Raw genomic sequence first — 24965 nt, forward strand, 5'->3', positions numbered from 1 at the left:
TAATATCCTTAGGGCTAACCTTTTTTCTTTGAGGATATTTGTCAGTGTGTATGTTCTTAGAAGATGTTAATCATAAATGAGAAATAAAATACAACAAATTGTTAGAAACAGCTGCTGTGAAATTGGTTTCCATTTAAAGCACAAAACCAAAACAAAACGTGATATGCTTCTTGATAAGTAAATACTGATAGGGAGTGTGCAGCCATTTACTAATGTCAGTTGCCCAAGTTAGGGTAATTGAGCAGTTTCATTAGTTGGTTGTAGTTTCAAATGTTCTTAAGGAGCAGGCTTTAAGTACAGGGGGGTTTAGAACTAAAATTGCTGAATTGAAGCTGTCACGATTATTACAGGTCTGAACAGCTTTCCAAGAAATTCTATAGTATGACATTGTAATATTTCATGCGAAGATGAGGTAAGAGCTAAGGTAATAATAATTTCTAGAGACTTTTGTAAGATTACATTTTGTTCATTTGGCTGATGAGAAGATAGTTTTCAGTATTGTATAAATACTTTAAAGAAATGTTGATACCATTTGTCCTTTCTGTTCTAGAAAAAAAAACCCTTCCTACTTACTGTAAACATGGATTTTTGGGCATTCTAACTTCTTAAAGTTTTTCAGCTTTTTTGAATGAAGATTCTGTCTCTTCCAGGTTTTTCTCAGCTGTTGGCACCTTCTTAAGCAGTATAAGAACTCGTTATACTCTGCCCTGTGTGTTTCTAATGCTGTAAACGTTAAGATCTCTCTAATTATGCAGACACTGGATAAAGCGAACATGTCAAAAATACTTCAGTTACCAGCACTTTCATACTTCATTTGCTTTTTACTTTCTTTTCTTTTCTTTTTCTTTCTCTTCATGCTGATCATTATCTGGCTATGAAAGGATGTCGGCTCATCATTGGGGGAAGGCTTTTGTGAAAAGGTGGGTTTTGTGTTGTGTTCCAAATACAGCTGGTCTTAGGCTCAGTCCCTCCCACACAGTAGAGTTTCTCTCAAATGAAGATGTTTTACTCCATTTCCTTTTGGGTTTAGTAATACCAGGGTGGGGCTGTGGGGAGGAAGAGAATGCACTTTTTTGTTTGGTTTGGTTTGTTTGTGGGTTGTTTTTGTTTGGTTGGGTTTTTTTGGTTGCCTTTTTTTTTTTTCCCCTGTGTTTGGTTGGTTTTGGTTTTTGTTTTGCTTGGTTGTTGGTTTGGTTTGTTGTTTGTTTTGGTTTTTTTACTCTTCTCTCATGAGAAACCTCATCATGTTGGCATGGGAATGGATAGGGGTTTGGAGAAGTCTCCTACTATGTGCCCAAAAATACCCTCAAACAACCTTTAAAGAATTTTAAAGATTTCAAAATATTTTGAAGTGGAACCTGATGTATTGCAGGATTGAAAGAAGGTCCTTTATTGTCATGAGTAGATTTCAGGAAACTTTAAAAGAGAGTGACTCTGGCTAGCTGGAAGCTGCATAAAGTTCCCAGTATCCTTGCTTTGGTTCCCCACCTGTAGTATAATGGTCTTTCTTTGTGTGAAGGTAAGTATTTTGGGAATCCCTCAGCCACTGTGGATGTCATGAATATTACCTTTAAACAGAACACATCTCCAAGAAATACAGCTCACCTACCACAATGTGTGGAAACTTACTACAAATAAATATGTTTGTTCTAAATCTCGTGATATTAAAACAAACTCCCTTTCTTAATGAAGCCATAAAAATGAAGACTTGGGAAAGAAGCCTGGAATTTAAGAGACTCTTCAGGGGTCAGGAGTTGGAAGGAGGCAAAACCTGCAGCTGAGAGTCTGCTTGGGAAAAGACAAATGTCCTGTGTTGCAGTTGACAGTGTAGAAGATGCTATTACTATTTCTTCAGACTGAGATTTGAGCTGTTTATCTGTTTGCTGAACGAAACTACCTTGGGAAGTAGCTGAGTACAGCCAAATGCTGTACAAGCCAACGCATGACTTGAACTTTTTCTTCATCATCTGTATTTTTGCCTTTTCTCTATACCATTTAGCTTCCCCACCTACCTATCACAGCTTCATGAAAAGTATTTGGGGGGGAGAAACACTTCTATTAATTTTTGAGAAACACATTTATTTTTGACTTTGTACATTTTAGTACTGTATGCTACTAAGCCCTCTTCCCTCTTTTCCATGAGCAAAAAAACAAACAAAAACGTGTTGAAACTGGGAAGCTGTTTTCTGCAGGTTTTAGAAAGGTTGTGTTCTGCTCAATATAATAATCTTACATGCTGATAGATTTACTTACCTGAAGCGAAATAAAGTCTAAATTATTTGCGGTTGCAAATGGTCAGAGTTCTATGGAGTGAAGTGTGGCTATGAGCAAGTCATTTGGAGAGATACAAACTGCTCAGGAACACACAACTTGATATTCGAAAAACCAGAGCTGAAAAAAGTTATATTCTTGAAAAGCGGTAAGTCTAGGTTAGGGTGGAAATGCAAACCTCTGTACAGACAGATTATGTTAAATTTATCAATGCTACTCCAAGTATGGTCACAGCTGTCGATTCCTCCCTTTTAAGTGTAAAGCTGGAAAGCATGAAAAAAATGGTAGGACACAGGAAATCAGTTCTCCACAGAGGACAATCAAGCTGATGTATTAATGGGGTAGCTTACTAGATGGAAGAATGTTTCTTTTACCTAATATTATTTATATAAAGTAGGGTATGAGTAAGATGAGTTCTGAATAGGCTGTACAGAGGTTCTCTGGTTTGTGAATGCATGGTACCTGATGTCTACATCTCAGCTGCCTCATAAGCTAGGTCTAATGCAGTTTATTAGTTCAAGCACAAGACAGCACAGATGTAGATACTCTGTTTGCTTTTGAATCACACAGCTGACGCTGCAGTCTTTGTGTTGAATCTGTCAGCTGGAGAGCCCAAGCTAGTAAGCCTGTGTGGAGGCAGGCTCGCTGTTGCTGAAGCCAGTTTGTGTGCTTGTCCTGCGTGCCCAAGTATGAAAGGGCTGTAGTCAAAATAGTACTGATACACTTCTTTTTCCAAGGTAGGCTATCATCTCTGTGTAGTACAATTTAAGTAGTACAGCTGTATTCCTGGGATACTACACTGGAACTAAAAGTGATCCTTCCTTTTATATATCCAAGAAAGACCCTCATGGTCCTGTACAGAACACTGTGGTCCCTGGTCACTGGGGTAGCAATGTAGGAGTATGTTAGCATCAGCAGTTGCTCATGTTTTCTAGCTGGTCTGAATAATTTGACACTGGAAGGTACCGAAGGAGCTGACAGAGAAGTTCTCTGCGCTGTATTCTGCAAGGTTTGTTAGAAGTCAAAGTTTAAGGAAGTGAAGAAGTTAGGCAGTGCTGTGCCAGTACATAGAGGGATAAGCAGGATGGCCTGAACAACCAGCACCAGCCTGGTATTAAAGACTTGCAAATTAGCAAAATTGTTGATACAGGGTTTTGCTAGCTTTAGTAGTTCTTCCAGATGGGTGACTGTTCTTGACCACCTTCTCCTTGAGAATTATTGATTGATAAATACTCAATTGTTACAGACCAGGTAATAATAATACAGATATTACTGAGAAAAATTAATCCTTATCGAGCACTGAATCTTGACTGGATCTTGTTGCGGGTGTGCTTCCATGTTCCTGTACCGGTTATGAGTGGTTTGGAAGAAATTTATGCTGCTGCTCCCAAAAACTAGGATAAAGATTACTTGGATGTTACATAGGGCAGGTTGGAACAATCACCAGGAGCATGTAATAACCTGCATGTAAGGTAACTCTGCATTTCACTTCAGCCAAATATGAGATCATGAATGTTAGGAACCAGGAATGAAAGTCGGTTATGTGTGGTAAGGGAATGGGAAGCAGTAATTCTTAAAAAGACTTACGGTCACTGTTGGGTGGTCAGCTATAGGTGATCTGCCAAAAAGGTTCTCTCCATGTCAAATAGTGGAGTGTTGAACACAAGATGCAGTCTCTGTGTTTAGCCCTACTGCACCTACTGTTGGCATGTGCAGTTCTAGCATGAACCCCACAAAAAGATACTGAAAAATAGGAGAGGGTTCTGAAAAGAACTACAAGAAATGTTTCCTTATCTTTAATCATTCCTACAGCAGCCTGTTTAGGGAGCTCAATATATATATGTATAACACTTACTAAAGTAAAGAGGTAATGTGATCATAGTGAAGGTAAAGTCAGATTGATTCTCAAACATAGCACCACAGTGTGTGTGTATATTTTTGAAATAGTAGCTATTGAAACAATTTTCCAAGAGCTGCTGTAGACTTCTGTCAGTAGTATTTCTTAAATGAAGTGAATGTGTTTTTCAAAATAATTTGATCACAGCTGTTGCACTCAAATTAACAAACCAAGGAAGTTAAGATGCCAGAGTATATGATCACAAGGTTGCATCAGGTTATTAAATAGAGTGTGGATTTGTTCATTTGTGCCTATACCATGATTGTTAGCTTATGATCTCACATCCTTATGCTACAGTGATTTTCAGATGGAGTTGCTCTGTGTCACATTTTTGGTTGTTCCCAATGGGTTTCAGAGAGGAGGACTAGTAGTAGAGGAGCAAAGTCTGAGATTTCTGGACTAACTGTAGATTTAGCATTTTATCTGCTGTGTATTCAGACATTTACTTCACATTCACAGACTACTGAGGATTTTTAATGAATGTTTTAATTAGCGAAGCTGGCATACAGATTTCAAACATGAGTTGGGAACTAAGGGACACGAGGGGATCTGCTCTTTCATAGACAGGCTGTCAGAGAATGAAAAAATGCTTTACTATTATCTTAGCCATGTGATCTAATGAATAAGGACTATTACAGTTATGAGATACATCCATTTTACAATTAATAACTGTTCAGGGAAACCAAGTGGAAGGAACTTAAGAGATAGCAGTTACAGAGAACTGACATACTGTCTGCAATCTGAGGTTTTATACCTTAGGTAAGATTTTTTCCCTTGTTCTCCACGCTGTCCTGGGTATTTTCAGTCATGAGGTTTTGTAGAAACAGGAGTCTATTACAAGAGGAAAAAAAAGTCCTATGATGTTATCAGTAGCATTATGCTGTCCAGTAAGGGTGAATGTTTTACCTTGTGTGCTTTTGGAAAAGCTTTGTTTGTCTCCTTTCCAAAGGCCTTTCTGCTCTAGTTAGGCCAAGTAATACAAATGTCGAATACCTCCATGTTCTGTAGCTGATTCAGCAGTCTATGTAAGTTACTGTTGTTATAAGTTCAGGTGATGTTCTGCTTGGTCTTTACCTGGTGATGAAAAGGGTGATGTGTTATGAACTGTGAACTTCTTTATTGTCTATACTAGAGCAAAGTGCTGCATGAATCTTAAGCTTCAGCTGGGCCCTTTGAAGGTTTCTTCAAAGGAATTGCTAATGTTTTTCAATGTTGTATGCTTCTTATTGTTGATGTCTTTTATTTCTTAGCCTTACCTGTGTATGGTTTTTATTTCAGCACACGTCCCACGGAGATGGACGGCAGGAAGTTTCCTCTCGAACTGGGCGCTCTGGAGCTCGCTGCAGGAATTCTATAGCTTCTTGTGCAGATGAACAGCCACATATTGGAAATTACAGACTCCTCAAAACGATTGGAAAGGGGAATTTTGCAAAAGTCAAACTAGCAAGGCACATCCTAACTGGCAGAGAGGTAAAGTGGTATGAGTGTAAACAGTAGCAAATTGCAGTAGGTGTAAAGGTTCTCTTAGAATAGTATCATCCAAGTCTGTGAACATTTAGCACATTTTACTAGAGATACTGCTACTGATGTAGAAAAAAAATAGAACTGGAAAACTATGTTTGTTTTTTTTACTTAAAACAATAGTTAAAAAACAATTTCTCTTGAAAACAGTCTTTTAAATTTGTATTTTTGACAAGTCCCTGTCCAACTTAGTTGTGTTCAAGTTTGCTTCAGAGGTGTGTTGCATGTCTTGGACAGTATTGTGTGGTGTAGATAAGCTTTGTCTTGTGTCTCTTCTTAGTGTCTAACTTGGCTCCATAATCAGTTTCTGCATGCCGTTGTAATGTAATTAATAACTTGAGCTTAATGATGATTCTTATTTGGTGAGCTGTCGTGGTGTTTGCTTGTTACAAAGTGTTTCTTGTTGCTGTTTCAGTAATAGCAGCTCTACCTATAGAAAGAGGGAGAAACACCTTGCACCTTGTTGACCTTTTTTTTTTGTGTGTTGCCAAACCTGTCCAATTAAGTAAATGTTTGTTGATATCAGCAAGGACTTCTAAAGAAAGATATGTGGCTGACTGCAACACTTGAAGGGAATTTCTTTTTTTCTGAGCTAATATGGAGTTCAGGGGGACTAGATGAAACAGAGGGAATGTAAGTTTGCAAGATTTGTTGGGAGGGTTTGGGGTTTGTTGTAAGCCAAACCCCAGTTCCAGTGATCAGCAGTTGCCTTCTGGTGTTAGTGCTGGTTTGTAGACAAAGTTTTTGCTTAATAGTTTTTCACTTAAGTTCCCTCCTTAACACAGGGAGTACAAGTATTTTTTGCTATTAGTACAGGTATAGGAGTTGGGAGTACCATGTGCCACACATTGCTTTGCAAAAGTTGAAGTGTATTTTAATTTACTTGCACACAATTGTGTGTGGACCTCTGGTTTATTTTTGTCTGAGATTTTAACCAATAAAGTGCAGTGTGAATGGTGAAAATTTAAAAGATTAAGTGCTAAATTTCCTTTAACTCTTACGGGATAGATGTCACACAGTCTGTTCAGAGCATCAATATTTTGCAGGACATGGGCCTTGGTTGTGGTTACCTAGAATGAGTGGCATTCCTTTGATGGGAACAGTTAATATAGATTTATGGGAATATCTTGAAGATACTTTAAACTTCTTTAAAATTATTGTTTGTGAGAGATTTAATAAAAAATTCTCTTCTTGCTAGGTGAACTGTACAGCATTGATGATGATTACATATTTTTGATGTATATGAGCAGAATTGTTCACAGTACCCTTGATAAGTTTTCCTTGTCTTTCATTTACCCTTGCCCTTATCTGATCAGCCTTTAGATTGTGCTAACCTTTTTCATGGCTGTCACATTGTTTTTAGGTTGCGAACAGCAACAGCGCCTTGTACTTTGTTGAATCTTGCTTTCTTTGCTAACTCATCTCCAAGGTTGCTTATATCAGTTTTCCATTGTATTTGATAGTGCACTTTCACTCCTTCAACAGTCCTAATCATTATGGCTTGACTTCCTGTGCCAAGGCCACTGATACAGATATTAAACAAGATTGTTCCTCAGTCTTGTCCTTGAAAAACTCTTTATTTCCAATCTGAAATCTCTTTTGCCCCTTTTTCTCCCTTTTTTTAAAATTAAAAACATCCTGTGCACATTTCAGTTTATCTAGCTCATTCTCCTAAATGAGGCTTTACAGTACAGATAATCGTATCCTGTGTTTTCATAGGGCACAGTTAACTGTAGGAAAACATGTTACATTTAACCCTTCTGTCTGTTTCCCTGTTTTCTCTGCAAGTTTCTTAGCTCAAGAATTTTGTGGTAAATGGCTCTACTAGAAAAAAACAGTCTGATCATTTCTAAATGTGGGCTGCTTTGTTCTTGGTGGATGTTAGAAACCTGTGCTACAGGAATACGTTTTCATTTCCCCCCCCTTTTTTCCCTTTTTGTTTAAACCTGACACTCTTAAGAATTCCAGGATAATGTTCTTAGTCTGGCTTTAGCTGGAGAGCACTCATCTTCCTGAATTTGTGATTTCCTGCTTTACACACTCATTCCTACTGGCTGTCTTGTCTTTGTTCCTATTCTTTTTGTCCAGCTTACGTACCAAAGTCTAGAGTAGAATGCTTAGTTTTATGAGTCAAGCTCAAATGAGTTTTCATCTATGCTGTATCCTTGCCGTATTTGTACCCTACTTACTCTTTCTTTCTTATCTGTGAGGCTATTCTTAATGTTCTTTTAAGTGTCTAGTTCAGTTTTACTTTATGACAATTCCTTCTTTAAGTCTCTGTGCTGATTAACTTCTAAATCATGCAGATCAACACTTTTCATGTTGCTCCCTGGGGGGAAGGTTATGTTTGTTCAAGCATTCTTCTAGCATAGTTGCAATATGAATTTTCCTGTTGCTTGAGATGCAGCTTTCATATTCCCAATTGGAGTAAGGTCCAGGACTCTCATCTTCATCTGCAGCGTGTTTGCAAGGTGTATGATGAGACTCTAGCCTCAGATGACAGAACGGGAGAAATGTTCAGCCCTTTGTGGGGTGATTAGAGCATCAGCTAATTTGAGGGAGTTGAATTGTCATGCCAAGTAATGTGTGGCCTTCTGCTTACTGCAGTTAGGGTGGGGAGGGTTAGTTCCACTGCACTACAGCTGGTGTTTGGAAACACACTCCTTCAAGGTTCTTTGTCCAGGAGAGTGTTATTTGTAGTCTGTCTGCCCTTTTGAAACCAAGAATCTTTGTTGTAAATCTGCTTTTGTTAATTCTTTGACTCTCTGCCACGTATTTTCTGTGGTAATCTATCAAAGGTTATTTCCTCTGGCAAGTTTTGCATGCTTGCCAAAATTAATCTAAAAGATAAAACTACCTTTTGGTGTTACTGAGCTTATTGGAATTGCAGCCAAAAATACATGTATCCCTTCTGTTCATTGAAGGCATGTGCTCAGTTAGTAGCCAGGAAGCTGAAGTTTCCTAGCAAGACAGGATTCTTTCAGGATCCAAGTCTCACTCCAAGGAATCTGTTTTCATCTTTCTATGCTTCCCTTGGAAAAAGTGAAATTTAAGAGAGGGAACAGGTTCTGAAAAGTAACAGTTTGGACAGTTTGCTCAGTGTCTCAACTTTTGATCACTTTTCTCCTACATGACTAGAACAAGAGTTAATGTTTTAAGTCATGTTACTGTGGATGGTGGAAGCAAAGTTAATTTTAATTCTACTAACAGTCTGACAGCATAGGTGGACTTGCATTGCTCCAACATTGGCCCCAGCACACAATAATTGAAACCGTTCCAGATTAATTTTGTGTAAAGAGAGTAATGTTTCTGCTTTGGAAGGCAATTTGATGCTTTATTAACTGTGCTTAGTAAAACAGAAGATGTTATTTCTCAGGCTTTTGAGAACTATTCTTGAGGGCAGGCTTCCTTTGCTTGTGATTTGAAAAACCTGCTCAAGGCACCTCAAATTGCTCCCTGTTCTGTTGATGAGGTTTGAGTTCTCAAACTCAGTATTGACATGCACTCTCAGTGTTCATGTGGATAGGAATTCTCTGCATTCATTCTGCCTTTAAGGCTATAATTAGTGCACTGAAGAAGTCTGAGTCTGCATGTCAGAAAACTGAAGTGTGTACTTCCCCATGTCTCCAGGGCTGAATTTGTTTGCTAGTGTCAGAGATGTCTCTGTTCATCTGGCACCAATGCACAATGAGAAAGCAGAGCTGTATTTTGCCAAAACCAAATGCCTTTAGACTTCATGGGTTGAAACGAATTCTATGTTCTTCAAAGGCTGACCATAATGTTACATCTCAGAACACAAAGTGCAGCTTCTGAGTGAAATGTGCTACCAAGCCACAGACATTTTCTGTGGCATGAGTAGTCTTGGGACAACAGGTGACTTTCGAATAAGATTATCTGCTGCTGACAGGCAGCAGCCACTCTATGTCCAGCATGGTTGTATGAGAGATTGCTGGAAGTGAATAACTTTGTTACTTTCATGACAATAGTTCAAGAGGCATAATGGTAGAGATAAAAATCTGTCTTGGTTTCATACACAACTGCTAATATAAAAATACCTATTGCTTAATGTGTTCGTCTCTTGTTTGTATTTTTAAAGTGATTTCTCAAGGTTTTGCAATGGAATTTTGCCTCAGGAAATAATGATCTTTGATTTCAGTAACATACCTTAGAAGAAAATGTTCCCTAAAGCAAGAGAATACTTGGATATCTTCTTGTTGACATCTCATTGTATCCTGCATGTAGAAGGGCTCAAAATCTTCAATCTTGATTTCAGGAAACACCTACCCATCACATAATTCTGTGATGCACCCAAGCATTTACTCTGTGTTCCCCTCTTGCCCTCTCCATCATGATTTTGCACACGAATGTAAGGATATAAATTTGCTTTGATGCAAACATTGCCAGCCCCAAGTTAATGAAATGACAAAGCACAAAACAGTGTAGAGAAATGGGAGCTGTTGGAGCCAAAAATTCAAGAGAAGTTGAAAACCTTTGGTTTGCACCAATCTTGCCTCTTTGAGAGGCACCATCTCCTTGGCTTCTGTAGCGTTTCTTCTGGTATGTTTAGTCTCTAATTTAGAAAAGAAAAATGCCAATTGGCATGTAATTCAAGAAAGATTCCCATTTCCTGTTCTAACATCCTTTAGCCAAATTGCATTGCACTGAAGCTCATCTCTGAGCCTATTCATTGCCTCAGTTCTTCAAGTTCTGACTAGTTAGCATGGTATTAAATTTCTCTTTGGATTATTATGTGAAGATTTTAATTTTGTTCTTTAATATTTCTGTGTGGTATTTACTGAAAAGATGAGAACCAGTAAAGGAGTGAAATTGTATTACAATGTATTTTTGTGCAGAAGTGACATTTCTTTTCATATCCATCAGGGAGCAAATTGGTGCAGATATTTAGTGAGTTTCCAGAGGTTAATTTAGTTCTTGCAAAATAAGTGTGGAATTACTTTCAAGTTTCTCTGAAATCTCTGCTTTCAGAAGCATCTTCACAAAATATGAATGTCCAGTCAGTACTATGTAAACTGTTGTGTAGTTACAGTGTGTAAATGTCTGCAGGCACCCTGCTCTCTTATTAGGACAGTGTGGTGTTGGAGCTTCCACTGCACTCATGGGTCTTAATGTCAAGCAGAAGATTTAAGTGAGCTTCTTGTCTCTCTAAGCTTAAAATACAATATTTTGTTTCCATTCTTGTTTAGTTTGTTGCAGTAAATGTAAATTACTCTTTGGCAGTTAATTTCAAGTGTTTTTAGTTTAAATACAAGTATGTAATTTGCTGAAGAAACTTGAGTGACTTTTGTGTAATTTTTGTGTTTTCAGTTCCTGTTAGAGGAATTGACTGTCTTATAATAACGCTGCATAGTTCATGTGGAACATACTGATTATGAACTCTTCCTTTAGGTTGCCATAAAAATAATTGACAAAACGCAGCTGAACCCAACTAGTCTACAAAAGGTAGGTTTTTACATTTAAACTTAGCACTGTATTGTAACTTGTTTTGTTTCACTACCTTCCTCCATGAACCTTGAATGCCTGTGCTGGAGAATCCAAGGCATTGCATACCTTGCACACATCTGACTACTGTATTTAATAACTAGTTTTGTAACAGATACATTTGATAATCCTGCAGTAGTTAGAGATGAACTTGTACAGAGCTATAAACTGAGAAAACAGTGATATCATCAGCTTCCTTTGTCTCCCAAGCAGCCCTGTAGAGAGGACATTTGTGGTTTGGTGTCATGCCCCCATGTCTCCTTCCTGCTGGTCATTTTTTTAAGTGTACAAATAGAAAGCTTGTGTTCTGTCCTCTTAAACTGGCTGTGAAAATACTGCCTCTGGACTGAAGGCCGAGCAGTATCTATGCCTTTCATGTAGTTTGCAGCAGAAAAGGTGATGCAGTTTTATGGAACAAATTGGGGCATGGCTGTTGTGGTTTCTTCCCTCTAGCCTTAAATGTTTAACGTGCTGTTACAGTTGTATTGCCTTATCTATTTTAGTAAGTAGTTATAAATCCTACTCTTTCGTCAGGCAAGCCAGTCTGCTTTGGAGTGACTGCAGGAAGTACATTTAAATGTCACTTTAACCTCAGACTTCTCAAACTGTCCTTTTAAGTGCTGCAGTCAAAGGTTTTATATTTACTATTTTTTACTTTGATTAAAAAAAAAAATCTCATTACAATGTTTCTATTTGAACAAGAGAATAATCAGGATTTACCCGCAAACAAAATGAAATAATATTGTCAGAGTAAACTGGAGAATACACACATTTTGATTTTATGCAAATGCTAAAATGATCATGTCACAGAATGTTTTTATCAGAATGAATGGTGCAAAAGTAAACTGGACAAGCACACAAGTTCTTATATTGAATGGTTTGGTTGAGAGGCAAAGAACATGTAAAAGAGAGGCTCTGTTTGAGCAGTTAGCAGCTCCTACTGACTCTGTAGGCTGGATAAAAGATAAAATGCAGTTCCAGTTTTCTCAGAATTTTTTTTCATCTTAATCCCTGAGGTTATTGGTAATTTCTGGGTAAGCAGGAAAGACATTAAATACATATTAGGTAATAATGATGGATTAGATGAAGTCGATTTGGGTGGCAGATCTATGCAATTTGGAATACCTGAAGAAAATGTTACATTCTTGAAGCATTTGGAAGAGGAACAGAAGCTGTGTGATATGAAGGGGAGGGGTCAGGGCACGGAAAGAATGGCCAGAGAAAAGTAGAGCAGCCATGTATTCAGACAAAAATGTGAAGTCTCAATCCATCAAATGGTGTTATCTTGAGATTGGGACGTAATGCTAGCTTGAGCTTGTATTCGGGTACAAAGCAAACCTTTTACAAGTCACAGGTGTTCAGTTAGCAAGGCCACAAGCTGGCAGTGTGCATGTTGACCCTTTGATTCCTGGGTTTCAGCCTGCTCTGTGTCTACTTATGTCTCTGTAATATTGTTTTTAGTTGCCATTTATAAAATTAGATTATGAAGTGTAATTTGTAAATTGGTCTTGTCTACCGATGGGCTGCTTAAAATAAGAGTCTGGAAGAATAATAGGGTAGAATTCAGATCAAATTTGTGGCAGGAGGTTGCTAATGTGCTCTCCTCTCTAAGCTCATTTGTTACACAAGCACAGAAGAATATTTCACAAGGTATATCAGTGTTGTGAATTCAAAAATTGAAAGTAAATTCTCTTTAAATGCCCGTCTGTCATAAGAAGCAGAGTGAATACACACCACCTTACTTGCCAGTTTTGCAAACTCTTGCCCCTTTTCCTCCAAGCACTCTCAGCATTGCCATAGCCTTCAGTGTATTTGAAGCCAACTGCACATGTGACCTATAGATACAGGGGAAGCTAAGATGGAAGTGCTTCTGATCATGCAGTTCTGGACAGAGTGATAAAATATTTGAGGTATGGTGGGGAGGGAAGGGCTGTGCCCAGAGGAGGGTGTGGTATACAGTGTCTCAGCTGCAGTGGAGCTGCAAACCCTTAGGTGGGGAAGCAAATGGTGATTTAGGCTGCTGGTTCTGATTTCCTTGTATCGCATCTTCCACTCTGATACTTCAGCTGGCAGGAAGAAGTTAACCTTGTTAAGGACTTGCTTTGCTTTCTGGAGCAGTAATTCTTGGTATGCCCTGTCAGTAAGCTCTGGGCGGCTGCTGTCCTTACAGCTCAGTATTCAGCAGCGCAGTTTTTCAGAAGAGTCAAGTTTCTTGTCTGCTGCTGAGGAAGTCTGCGGTAGCCACATGCAGCTACTCCTAACTGTTGTTGTAGGACCTGATTGCTACTCTGCTGCTCATGCTTAGCAAAGAGGAAACTGTAAGCAGTCCTTCCCTATTTTTAACAAAATTAGGATTCTTAGAGCCTTTTACCCATGCTGGTGCTGTTAGTCATAGTCACTGTTCTCCACAAATGTGTTTGTGTACCTGCTTCCAGTGACTATTGGTCTCGCTGGAAACAAGTGCTGATGCTACAGTAGCTGACTTCCTCTTAGACCCCCACCCCCCTCAAAATTTGATTTCTTTCGTTTTGAATTAGCGCTGCCATTGTATGCTTGGGTGCTTTTTTTGGTCAGGTTCATGTAATAGCACTAAAGGACTTTCCATTTTCCTTTTTTAGAACTTGGCTCCTCAGCCAAATGTTTTTGTTCATTATGTGCAGACGTCTTGGTCTTTTTTTTTTTTTGTTGTTGTTAAAGCTTTAAGAGTTCTTAAACATCAGTTTTAATGTGGTCCAGGTACCGTGTCCTTTCTGAAAGTATCAATCAGTATGTTAAAAACTGGAAGAGAGAGATGAGAATTTAAAACATCCAGGCTTTTTTGTTTGTAATAATTTATTTTCTTCCCTATTTTCAAGTTGTGGTTTCTTTGAGGCAAACTTGTATTGTGTAAAGGCTTCCTGCTTGAGGCTCCTAATTATATGTAGGGCATATTTCAGTGAGTGGTTATCAGGAGGAGCCTAATATACTGGTCAAGCTTAATCTGGCTTGTTTCAACATCTCATGAAAGCCCATGCTTTGGGGGATTATTTCCTGGATGTGTTGGAGCTCCACATCTGACAAGTGTACTGATTACTACTCAGTATGTGTCTGTGCTTCCATTGCTGGTTTGTGAGGGGTTTTTGTACCCAGTTTGTCAGCTAGCAGCATTAATTAAATGTAATTCTTTCCCCATATCTAACATGGCTTACAGTCAAAGGACCAGACCACAACAAAGCTGAAAGCCATTTGTTTGGCAGACTGTGGATGTTTGTCTTTGCCTAGAAACATTTGTAGAGCTCCTGTTGATGGAAAATGAGCTGTTCACCAATTTGGGAGTAGCTTTTAATTTCTGTTTAGAAATTGAAGTCATAAGCACAGTTTTCAGTTGGTTGTCTTCCTTTATGGTCTCACTGTGACAAGTTCCTGAACCAAGAAAATTATTTTCCATATTGAGAAACTTCTTATGTCCTCTGACGTTACATCTGCTGCTGCTGTATTCCTGTGGCAGAGAAGCTCAGTTGTGTGGGCTTTTATCACACCTCCCTGTTTGCAGTAAATTTGACTATGTGATGATAATTACTACTTCATTTGCTAGAAGCTGATGAACATAATATTTTGGGAGGACAAAATCTGGGAAATACTTGTTCAGCTTGGTGTGTGAAAGTTGTATGAAGACTTAAATTGTATTCCTCCTTCAGAAATAGACTACAATACAGTGTGAAGCATTTGCAGACATCCCTGTGGAAGTTGCTCTCTGTGTCATAATGCCACACATAACATGTGGAATGACTGGAGGAGCACAATCCACAATCTGAAGCATATATTTATCTCTAACTAAAATTACAACAAAGAATTTGGTGGTACTTGTATCCTATTCTCAAGTATTTGTAATTTCTTCTGGGACAAAGATAGTTGTTGTTTTTTTAAAACTTGTTTCTAGTTGCCCACTTCAACAAATGGCTCACGTGTAGAAGCTACTTTTGACATGCTTCATTTGGGTTAGTAATGCAGAGTAGTCATCTTGTGGACCAATGGTGTATTTAGAACAGCCCAAAATGTGATATGAGCCTGACTGTCACAGCAGGCCGTCAAGTTGTGCAGTGTACAATGGAGGAAGTAGCTATCTCCAGCCAAATCAGCATATTTGATTTAAAAAAAAAAAAAAAAGAAGTAATTAATATACATGATAACGTTGGGATTTTTAGCCTAATTTTTGCTGTCTCATTTTGTGTTGCCCTTGGTTGACTGTTCTTGTTTGGTGGCGCCCATTACAACTGGCTGTACTCCCATACTTATCCTATGAACAGATCTTTTTTTTTTTTAGGTGGGTGAGGTGATAAGTAGGCTAATGGCTGAATAACAGCCAAGGTCTTCATCAGTGCAGCATTGGAGTTGCCCTTGGTGAGAGCCTGGCCCAGTAGGCTTATCTGAGTATTGGGGGTGGAAGATACCAGTGATCGATTGAGAGCAAATTACACAAACTGTACTCAGAACTTTAAAAGCTGACCAGAGGCTTTCAGTTATATAAGCTGTGATTGAAAATGCTAATGGAGTATCCAGAATATATTCTATACCAGTTCAGCTGAGTTGAATGAAAAATAGAGAAAAAAACCCTCAAAACTATAGATTCAACTGCTTTTAAATTTATGATGACCAGAGAGAGTGAAGTAGCTGACCGTGTTTAATTATATACGGAAAAGCTTCAGGAGTAAGTGTTGTGGTGGTGTTTGGGTGTGTTTGTTTAAAAAGGCGGTGTGCTTCCTCGGGGTGGGGTGGGGGGAATTAAAAATGCATGTATAGTTTTTGAAACTCTTACTTTGCAGGACCAAAAGTGTCCTGGCTCAATCAGTGATTTAAGTGGCTTGATGTCTAATGGAGTGTCAGGCACAGACCTGGATAATAAGATAATGAAAAGCATTCTGAAAACTGGGTTTACTTTCTGTTTGTGTAGTGCCATTCACAGCAGTGGCTGTGGTGTGGGGCAGAAGGTCTGTTGAGCAATGCAATAAAGATTGCTCCACAAATCTTGGTCTTTACCGAAATACCAGAAAACATTTTGTTACATTAAAAGACAAAAAGGCAAAAGAATTTTGTTTTGTGGACTCTTTCTTCTTGTTTTCTGTTTGTTTCCTGTATTTCACTTTTTTGCTTTTATTGAGTAAGTACACCTACAGATTTTTGAGTCGTTAGTAATACATGTAGACATATTAAATGTCTTCACTTTTATCTGAAATCCGACCTGAGGCAAATATTGCAGCAGCAATTTTTGCTCCCTTGTCATTAATAGCAGTGCTGTTACCTGTTATTTACAGAACTCTCTCTTTTTCTCCCAAGTTTGCATTCCTGTGGAGCTGTGGATTTCTGTTCTGCTTCAGTCTCTTTACATTAATTTCAATATGTTACATTAGCGATATTTCTGTACAAGTAGGTGTTAGGTTTGTAATAAAACCTCTTGATTACTCCAGCTTTTTGAAGCATGCTGATAGAAAATAATCAAGAGTTAAGAATGGCAACCCTCTGGGGTCTTGGTCTGGCATGGGAGTTGTTGCAAAGGAAAACCAGTGACACAATGGACTGCTGTGTGGTGTACTGTCTAAAAAGGTAATTCTTAGGCTTTTCAGAAGTCAGTAGTATTGGCACTTCAAGGTTGGGTTTCTTGTAGTAATTTTTGTCTTGAGTCTGAACTGCTATTAAAACTTCATTATAAGCAATGTTTTATCCTGCAGTAACAACACACATGGCATTTTTAGTATTGGACTTAGGGATTTATGTGCATTGTATAATTTTCTTTTGTGTAACAGTTTTCAGAGGTGAAAATAATAGCTGGTCAGTAATAAGCTTGTCTTTCACTTGTTAAATGTCATTGCCATGTTATCCTCCAATTGCAGGAGGACAGAGTTTACTGTGTGTCAGGCAAAGTTGAACTCAGTGGAAATAACTGCTCATGCAAAACCCTCTTCACATGTGTATTGGTTAGGGGAGGCAGGAGCGGAAGAAGTTTTTTTACAGTCAGTATGTGCTCTCTGAATGTAACCCTCTTGGCGTAACATGATTCTGCAGCTTGACCTGGGCAGTTGTACTCTCTAACTACCACCTATCCTGCCAAAATGGGTGTGTGGGGTGGGCAAGGGAGCTATAATAGGAAACTTAAAGATGGAAAAGTTGTATTTGGTGAGTTGAGTGTTTTCTGTTAAACTCATTCCTGGACCTTGTGCCATCTCTCTGGGTTAGTACTAGTGTTGCATCAAGGGAAGTGGTCCAATCCTGTTGCATGGGAAGGTGAATGGTGAAGAGGGGGTGGGAGCAGGCTGATCTCTTTGAGTCTGTACTCCTGAAATAATGGCTGCTGGGGTCAGAAAACCACCATTTGTGTTCTGCCCTATTAATTTTGACTAGTACATTCAGTGTGTTGTACTGGCTGAGCAGGCATGGAGGCTGAATGTCTGGCAGTGAAACAGTGGAACTGCAGTGACAAACCCAGGAGCTGATGCCACTATGCCTCAGTCACACTGCAGGAATACTTATGAGGGGCCAAGGGGGAGCCTTGTCTCCCCATCTCCCCTTAACATTTGCTCCTTGATGGAGTAGTTGTGTAACACACTTCTGGTGTGATATAAAGTACCTGATATTTTTAACCTGTGAATTCCTGTTGTTGCACAGTAATTCCATGGCTTTACCAAAGTGCCAAAGAGAGGTAGATACATGCTAGTAATGTAGTGTGGTGGTCTTTAAAAGGTGCTTGGGGGTGGTGGTTCACACATTCTGAAAACAGTATTTTCTGTGAAGAGGAGAAAAGACGGTGTGGAGATGCAGTGGTCAGCAAGATATGTGGGCTCATAATGGTCTTCTGGCCCCAAAAGTCTGCAAACCATAGAGTTGAAGAGCACTTACCACTGGAGTTATGTGTGGGTCTTTTCAATGGAAAGAAGCAGGCCCTTAACTCTTGCCTTCAATAAGTGCTTATTGAATGTAATTGAAATACTAATAGTAATGTTTACCTTTTGTGTTTGTCAAAGTGATCAGGCTTTAGGAATAATGGCTGTTAGCTGTTTCATTAACTTATTTCATGTTTTATGTTTATTTCAGCTCTTTAGAGAAGTAAGAATAATGAAGATCTTAAATCATCCAAATATAGGTACTTTATTTCTTTCACATAATTTCTGACTCTGGAGAAATATGAGCTTTTTCACGGATTAAATTGTTGTGGTATGAGCTTAAAAAAAAATTCTGTTAATTTGCTGTAAAGTAGCAGTGATAAATACTTTTCAGTGCTGTGTACTTAAAAAAACCCCAACCAAACAAAACCAAACAAATAAAAAAACCCACAACAAACCAACCACAACAAAACCAAGCAAAACCCAAAGCCAAACCAAACAAAAATGTTTCGATCTCTCCACAAAACTTACTTGCATAGGTAATTGATAATTTTGGTCCTTCTAAGTACAATACTGATTTTTGACTAAATTCAGCTTCTTAATTAAAAGTAAATGTATACCAAGCCCAAGTCAAGAAATTGTTCAGGGTTTATACATTTAAATCATGTATTGTTGCAGGACTGTCTGCAAAATGACAAGTAACTCATTTGTCACCATGTATGCTAGTTCAGTGCATAAAAATGGCTTTTGTTGATGCTCAAATATGTGGAAGTTCTGCTTAATCTAGTTGCTTTTCCCATGTAACAGCAGCAAAGTATTGTTTCTGGAGAAAGTGTTCTGTGTGAGCTGACCAAATGTGTTACAGTATTTTCCATTTAGGAATGTTAGATAGAAAAAGCCTCTTTACAGTAATAACTGACATTGTCAGGCAGCAAACAAATAGTTGTGGGTGTTTTTCTGTGACAGAATTGTGTGTAGTGCTAATATGATTCTTCTGCAAGCAGTTAAGGGATTAATAAATGGCTTTCTTTTCTAGTGAAACTATTTGAAGTCATTGAAACTGAAAAAACTCTCTATTTAATAATGGAATATGCAAGTGGGGGTAAGTACCTCTCTGATGTGATAAGAAATCTAAACAAACTGCCAAGTGGGAAAAACACTTTTCTTTACCATTTTTTAAAAGCAAATATTAATATCATAATAATGTAAAATATTAAATATTCTCTGGGACTTCTTTGGGCAACATAATTCATTATAACTTTTAAAACCAGCATTTGAATTTATTGCAGCTTGGTAACATTTGCCTCGTTTTCACAGGTCAAAAGCAATGCAAATCTATATTCAATCATCAATTCTTCCTCTCTGTAACAAATGCTGACTTTCTCAACTGATTGTTTCAGCTCCCTTCCTATTTTGTGTAAAATAGTGGGTAAAAAACATGTTCAGATGAGACCTTTCTGACGAGTACTGCAACATCCGGTTTTCATGTTGATGATATTTGCCTATCTTAATCACAGACCTTCTACTGCTAAGAATTGTTAGACTTAAGCTTACACCATTTGAGGAGTTTCAAACATTCATTATTTACTGTGTTGGGGAGGGTAAAATCATGCATCATGCAGTGTCAAATATTTTCACCAGAGCTACAATTAAGATATTTGGGCTTAAGTTACTCCTTGCTGGCTAAAATCTAATAGCACTCAGCCTGTCAATGTGACCCTTCGGTATCAGCAGCTGGGAGTCTCACATAACTGATGCTTTAGTTTTGAGAGGGAGGTGCAAAGACTTTTTTGGTTCGGAGAAAATGAGCATTGAACATTAGGTGGTGTGGTTTAATTAGTACAAATGATGATTACCTGCCTATGTTTTCTTCTAGCAGCTCCCTGAAATATTCAGCCAAGAGTTGTCTAAACAGAAACAAAGTTGTTAAAATGCTGGTTAGTACAGGTATTTGTGGAGCCACCTCTGTGCTGTTTGATGGTACTAGAGTTAAAAGCGAAGTTCTATTGCCATCTAGTGATTAGCTTTTAGGAGGTAGAGAGTCCAGCAGTTCTCTAAAGCAGTGAGGATCCTACGTTGTGTAAGGGAGAGATGCATGCTGTGCTGGTGTCCAAGGCCGTGAGCTGTACCCTTTGCATATGCTGTGTTGCGCAAGACGGGAGTGGCTGTTACTTTCAGTGGCAGGCATCAGTTTCCCGTATTTTCTCTTTATCAAAGTACTGATCTTGCATCATACATATGAACTCTGTGGCTGCAGAATGAAAGAAACTGCAGCTACAACTGCAATACTTTGCATTAATTTGGGATAATTCTTTCTCTGTTGCTCCTTTCCCTGAATTGTGAAGAGGTGTTCAGGTTTGTTCCATCAAAATTTTCAAAGAGCTGTGAGTTACCTGAGTGAATCATTAACTGAAACCCTGCAGAGGGAAGGAAGCAAGGAAAGCTGTTTTGTAAAAATCCTGACATTTGCTCAGATTGATCAGTTGCTGCTTTCCCTACTGTATGACTCTGAGGTTTGAGTGTTTGTTTTTTTCTATTTTGAGTTTGGTGGAGTTGCTTTTTTTCAAAAATGTAGTGACTCAGCCCTTCCTTTGCGAGGCAGCTAACTACAAAACAATATTTTCTTGTTTTTAGAGAATATTTAGATATATAATCCACCTCTAAAGTTTAATTCTGCATATTAGTGAAGAACTTTTTTAAAGCTAGTCTGTTTTTAGGAGTTCTTATGTATGTGACTAAGGGGTTTTGTTAAAGCAAATTTCCCATGCTCTCACAAACATGTCAAGTAGTTCAATGGGCCAAGCAGTAGTTTGTGACATGCTGTAAAATGACTGAATTGAATAAAGGGATAAAATCAAAGCACATCAGATCTTTAGTAATCTCCTTTCAGTCATCCACAACCATAGAACTTTGAGCTTGTTCAGGAGTTACCCTTCTCAGTGTATCTTCCAAGCCTAAGTTAAAGCTAAGATTTCTGGGTTTGGTCAGAACAATTTTATACATTTGCACAAAGAAAAAATTCTAGTGCTGGTATGATGATTATACATTCTCATATGTGAAGCTGTTTGTTTGGGGGGGTTGGAGTTGTTTTGGGGTGTTTTTTTTGGTGATTGGTTTTGTTGTTTTCAGGAGGGTGGTGGTGGTTGTGCAAAAGAAACCTATGTGAGAGTCTGAAGTGGCACATGTCATCTTTATAAAACAGAATTATGCTGCTCAGTTTCTATCGTAAATAATTGGAAGGAAATGTTTGGGCTGGTTTTCTTGTCTATATCTAGTCATTCATGAAGTCTTACTGTTTTCTTGCATAGGAGATGATGGTATAGTTAATTACATAGCAGTTGAATTACATAGCAGTTGTTCCTTGCTTGAGCTAACCTGCAATCATGAAGTTGAAGTTCAGTCATTCCAGTGAAGCTGCTGTGGGCAGCTGTTAGTGAGGACTATCTAGATTCTGAACTTAGAATTAATTTGTCTTGTTATTGAATTGTAGGGGAAGTGTTTGACTATCTGGTTGCACATGGAAGAATGAAGGAAAAGGAGGCCAGAGCTAAATTTAGACAGGTATGTATAGTATTCCTATACATCAGCTTTCCACTCTCTGTTCTTAATGACAAATTGAGTAAAACATCTGTCTTTCATGTTGTTTAGCGTGTTATGGACTTGTATTCTTGAGTGGGGAAGAACTTTGGTTAGAGTAGCCCTTTGAGGGGGTTAGTAACCCATTCAGTGGTGCTAGTTTCTTTAGCACTGTGTCAGGGTATCTAGAAGTGCCAGAATGCAGTGTCTGTGGTATTTGGAAGTGCACTCCATTCCAAAATGAATTTCCTCTGGACTGATCTCATAAATCCTTAGTTTAGCTGGTCTGTACCATTTTGGAAGTTACTTGAATGAAACAGGCCAGTTTCAGAATGCAGATGGTGTATGTAACAGGGATCAGTCCATATCCATCCACTTAAATGAAAAGATTAACAGTTGCTCTAAAAGTCATAGAAAAGTAGTTTCTTTAGTTTTCTTTATGATGGATAAACTACCACTGCAAAGAATTTCATAGATCTGTAAAAAGCATTTCCAAATCTCTGTCTGTGTAGCATATTGACTTTCATTGGCATTTCATTTTTTCTGTTGTTTGCTTCTGTTATTTCCATGCCTTTGGTCACTTGGATAGCCTAGATAATATTGTAAAAAGTAATAAATATCAAACTTCCCTTTATCACTGAGGGTTTCCTGTGTGTAGTTCTGTGCTGTGTTGGGGTAGATGTGATGGGTTGTGCAGCAGCCATTCCTACTTCAGCCATCTCTTCTAAATCCCAGGCTGTTGCCGTGCTCTTTGTAATGTTGCTTGAAGAGCTTCAGAGTAACTTGAGAGGATTTTCTTTACTCTCTCAGATGTGAATATTGAAAACTTCTACTACTATGGTTTGCTGCTCCTTGTCCTCAGTTTGTTTTATCAGGAGCTGTGTGGAAAAATATCTTGCAGTAATTCTATTGGAATGTCATGTTTGTTCAAAATTACCTTCCCCCCCAAACAATTCATCTTCCCTTTAAGTGGAAACAGGTCAAACATGTTTTACAGGTAGACTTAGTGCTTAGTTTTATGGGATAATGTGGGTAGTACAGGATATATGCAACTTCATTTTTCAAAAACAAATGTTGCCCTCTGAACTGAGTATCTGACCCATCAAAAGTTGATTTTCACATACTTCAGATTTTCAGTGCTTTTTTTTTTCTTGTTTTTTGTACTCAAGTAGGCAGAATGCTGTTTCTGAAGAGAGATAGGTGCCCTCACTTGAATGGAGACGAGGCAGGGGGTTCTCATTAGTGCTTGTAAATATCTAAAGGGCAAATGTCAGGAGGATGAAGCCACACTCTTTTCAGTGCTGTCCAGTGACAGGGCAAGGGGCAGTGGACACAAACTGGAATACAGGAGGTTCCACGTAAACGTAGGAAGAAAATTCTTTACTATGAGGGTGGCAGAGCACAGGAACAGGCTGCCCCAAGAGGGTGTGAAGTCTCCATCTCTGAAGGCATTCGAAACCCACCTGGACATGTTCCTGTGAGTAAATCCCACTGTAGCAGGGCATTGGACTAGATGATTTTCACAGGTCCTTTGCACAGGTCCCTTCCAACCTCTCTTATTCTGTGATCCACTGAAATGCATAGAGTATGTTTTAACTTTCTTGTATGTCTTGTCTCCTGGCACAGGCAGCTTTGCTCTTTCCTCGTTCAACAGCTGCCTTCCTGGCCACCAAGCTCAACAACTTCTAGAAGATTTTGATCTCAAAGATGTGATGCTCTTGAGAGCTTCAAAAGCATGAGCACCTGGGGAGGGGGAGGAAGAGAAAAGCCAAGTAATAGTCCAAGGAGAGAAGCTATAGCATGAGCTCATTGTGCTTTGCCAGAGAGAAGAGCATGTGCACAGGAACAGAAACAATTTTGATCAGAGCTTGGTATTTTAGACACTAGGACTCTAGCTATAGGACAGTGTCAAAGGAAACTACATGTTACCAAGTATACGAATCATAAAACTATTCGTTTCACCTTATTGTAGTTCCAGATTAACTTGGTATACCTTTTAGCCATTTGTGGAGGGAGAATGCTCTCTGGAAACCTTTTATCTGATTGAGTACAGCTGTTCTTAGGTTAGATAGGGACTTGAGACATAGTTGTTGTTTGTTTTTGTTTTTCTTCACTTTAACTATCTTAACAGCTGGTAGCTCTGTTTAAACTGAAGAAACAGTTGTGCCATGATATTGAGCTTAATTCTTACAATAGGTTGTATTTTATTGTGTCTTCAGATCATGTTTCTTCTTTGAGTAGATGTGATTTCTGGATCAAACACTTGTGTTTTGTCTGAGAAGGCAGTTCCTCAGTAGCAAGTAAAGAGCAGAATTTGGTAATTCTCTTTTTGCTTGTTAGGAAAAAAATAAAATTGTTACACATACTTAAGGTTTTAGCAGGAAAAAAGAATGTAGAAGGCAGTGATCCTATTACTCCAATCACGCTTGACAAGGACCACGGGAGAGTGTAGAAACACTAAAAATACAGCCATGCTCTGCGTTCTACATTGCAAACTTCTTTTGTGCAGCCATGTGTGAGAAATTCAAATCCAGGAACTTTTGTGTTCTTGTGTCACCTTGTCTTCTGTTACAGACTTCCAAACATCTCTGGTTCAATCTTACCCCCTCTTCTGTAGAAAAATTTGCCCATCTGGATAAGAATTCATTAAAAAATGCAATGCTAAGACTCACAGTAGAGGGTCTCCCAAAACCCCCCCTCTTCCCTTACTGAAACCAGTTAGGTAATGGTCTCCTTCAGTCTTCCCACGGTATCCCTGCAGAGGCAGTTTGGAAATCTTAATGCTGGTAGATGTTAGGACAGATATTGGGGAAAAAAGAGTAGAAAATCCACAAAATACATCTTTACTTCAGTGTTCCATTTAAAAAAAAATTACTTGTGGCAATGTGGAGAGGATCTTGAGAGGTCATATTTCTATCCCTCTGTCATTCATTCCTTATGAAGAATGGTTTCTCTGCCTACAGGTAACTTGCTCTAACTTGTTCTTTAAAATATGTGAATATATAGATTTAAAAAAAAATTTTTTTTTAATCCCTCCCAAGAAATGTATTTCAAAGCTCCAATTGTTATCTCTAGCAAAAAAAAGCAAAAAAGTCTTCTGTTACTTTTCCCCACCTGCAGAGCATTGTCAGATTTCTCACGCTCGAGCAGGTTGGGGCTGAAGGGGGAAGCTAGAAAAAAAGTCAGTCAATCCTGTGCAGCCATGCTTTGTGCTGTTTTTCATTGACTTCTGACTGTTGCTCCTTAATGCAATGTGTATGACATTAATAATTATTTCCCTTCCATTTAGATGGGACTGAATTTTGCAGTCTGTGTGCTCTTTTGTTGCTGTGCACAGTAATTCAAAA

The 24965-nt window shown here is 38.5% G+C and overlaps 1 protein-coding gene across 13 annotated transcripts in view; it reads left to right on the forward strand.

Annotated features, from left to right (window-relative positions):
- The window catches only part of MARK3 (microtubule affinity regulating kinase 3), a 59171-nt gene that overhangs the window by 7082 nt on the left and 27124 nt on the right, over positions 1–24965 (forward strand). For 10 of the 13 annotated variants that reach the window (XM_068160187.1, XM_068160191.1, XM_068160188.1 and 7 more), the window contains exons 2-7: positions 882–920; positions 5447–5638; positions 11096–11149; positions 18254–18302; positions 19079–19144; positions 21533–21603. In XM_068160187.1, coding sequence (XP_068016288.1) covers positions 882–920; positions 5447–5638; positions 11096–11149; positions 18254–18302; positions 19079–19144; positions 21533–21603 — 471 coding nt within the window. Of the gene's footprint in view, positions 1–881; positions 921–5446; positions 5639–11095; positions 11150–18253; positions 18303–19078; positions 19145–21532; positions 21604–24965 lie in introns of those variants that run through there. The other 3 variants (XM_068160190.1, XM_068160198.1, XM_068160200.1) reach the window with 2 other exon arrangements.

Source organism: Melanerpes formicivorus, unplaced genomic scaffold, assembly GCF_026170545.1.
Source record: "Melanerpes formicivorus ecotype bairdi unplaced genomic scaffold, bMelFor1.0.p_v2 SCAF_48, whole genome shotgun sequence".
NCBI classification, from domain to species: domain Eukaryota; kingdom Metazoa; phylum Chordata; class Aves; order Piciformes; family Picidae; genus Melanerpes; species Melanerpes formicivorus.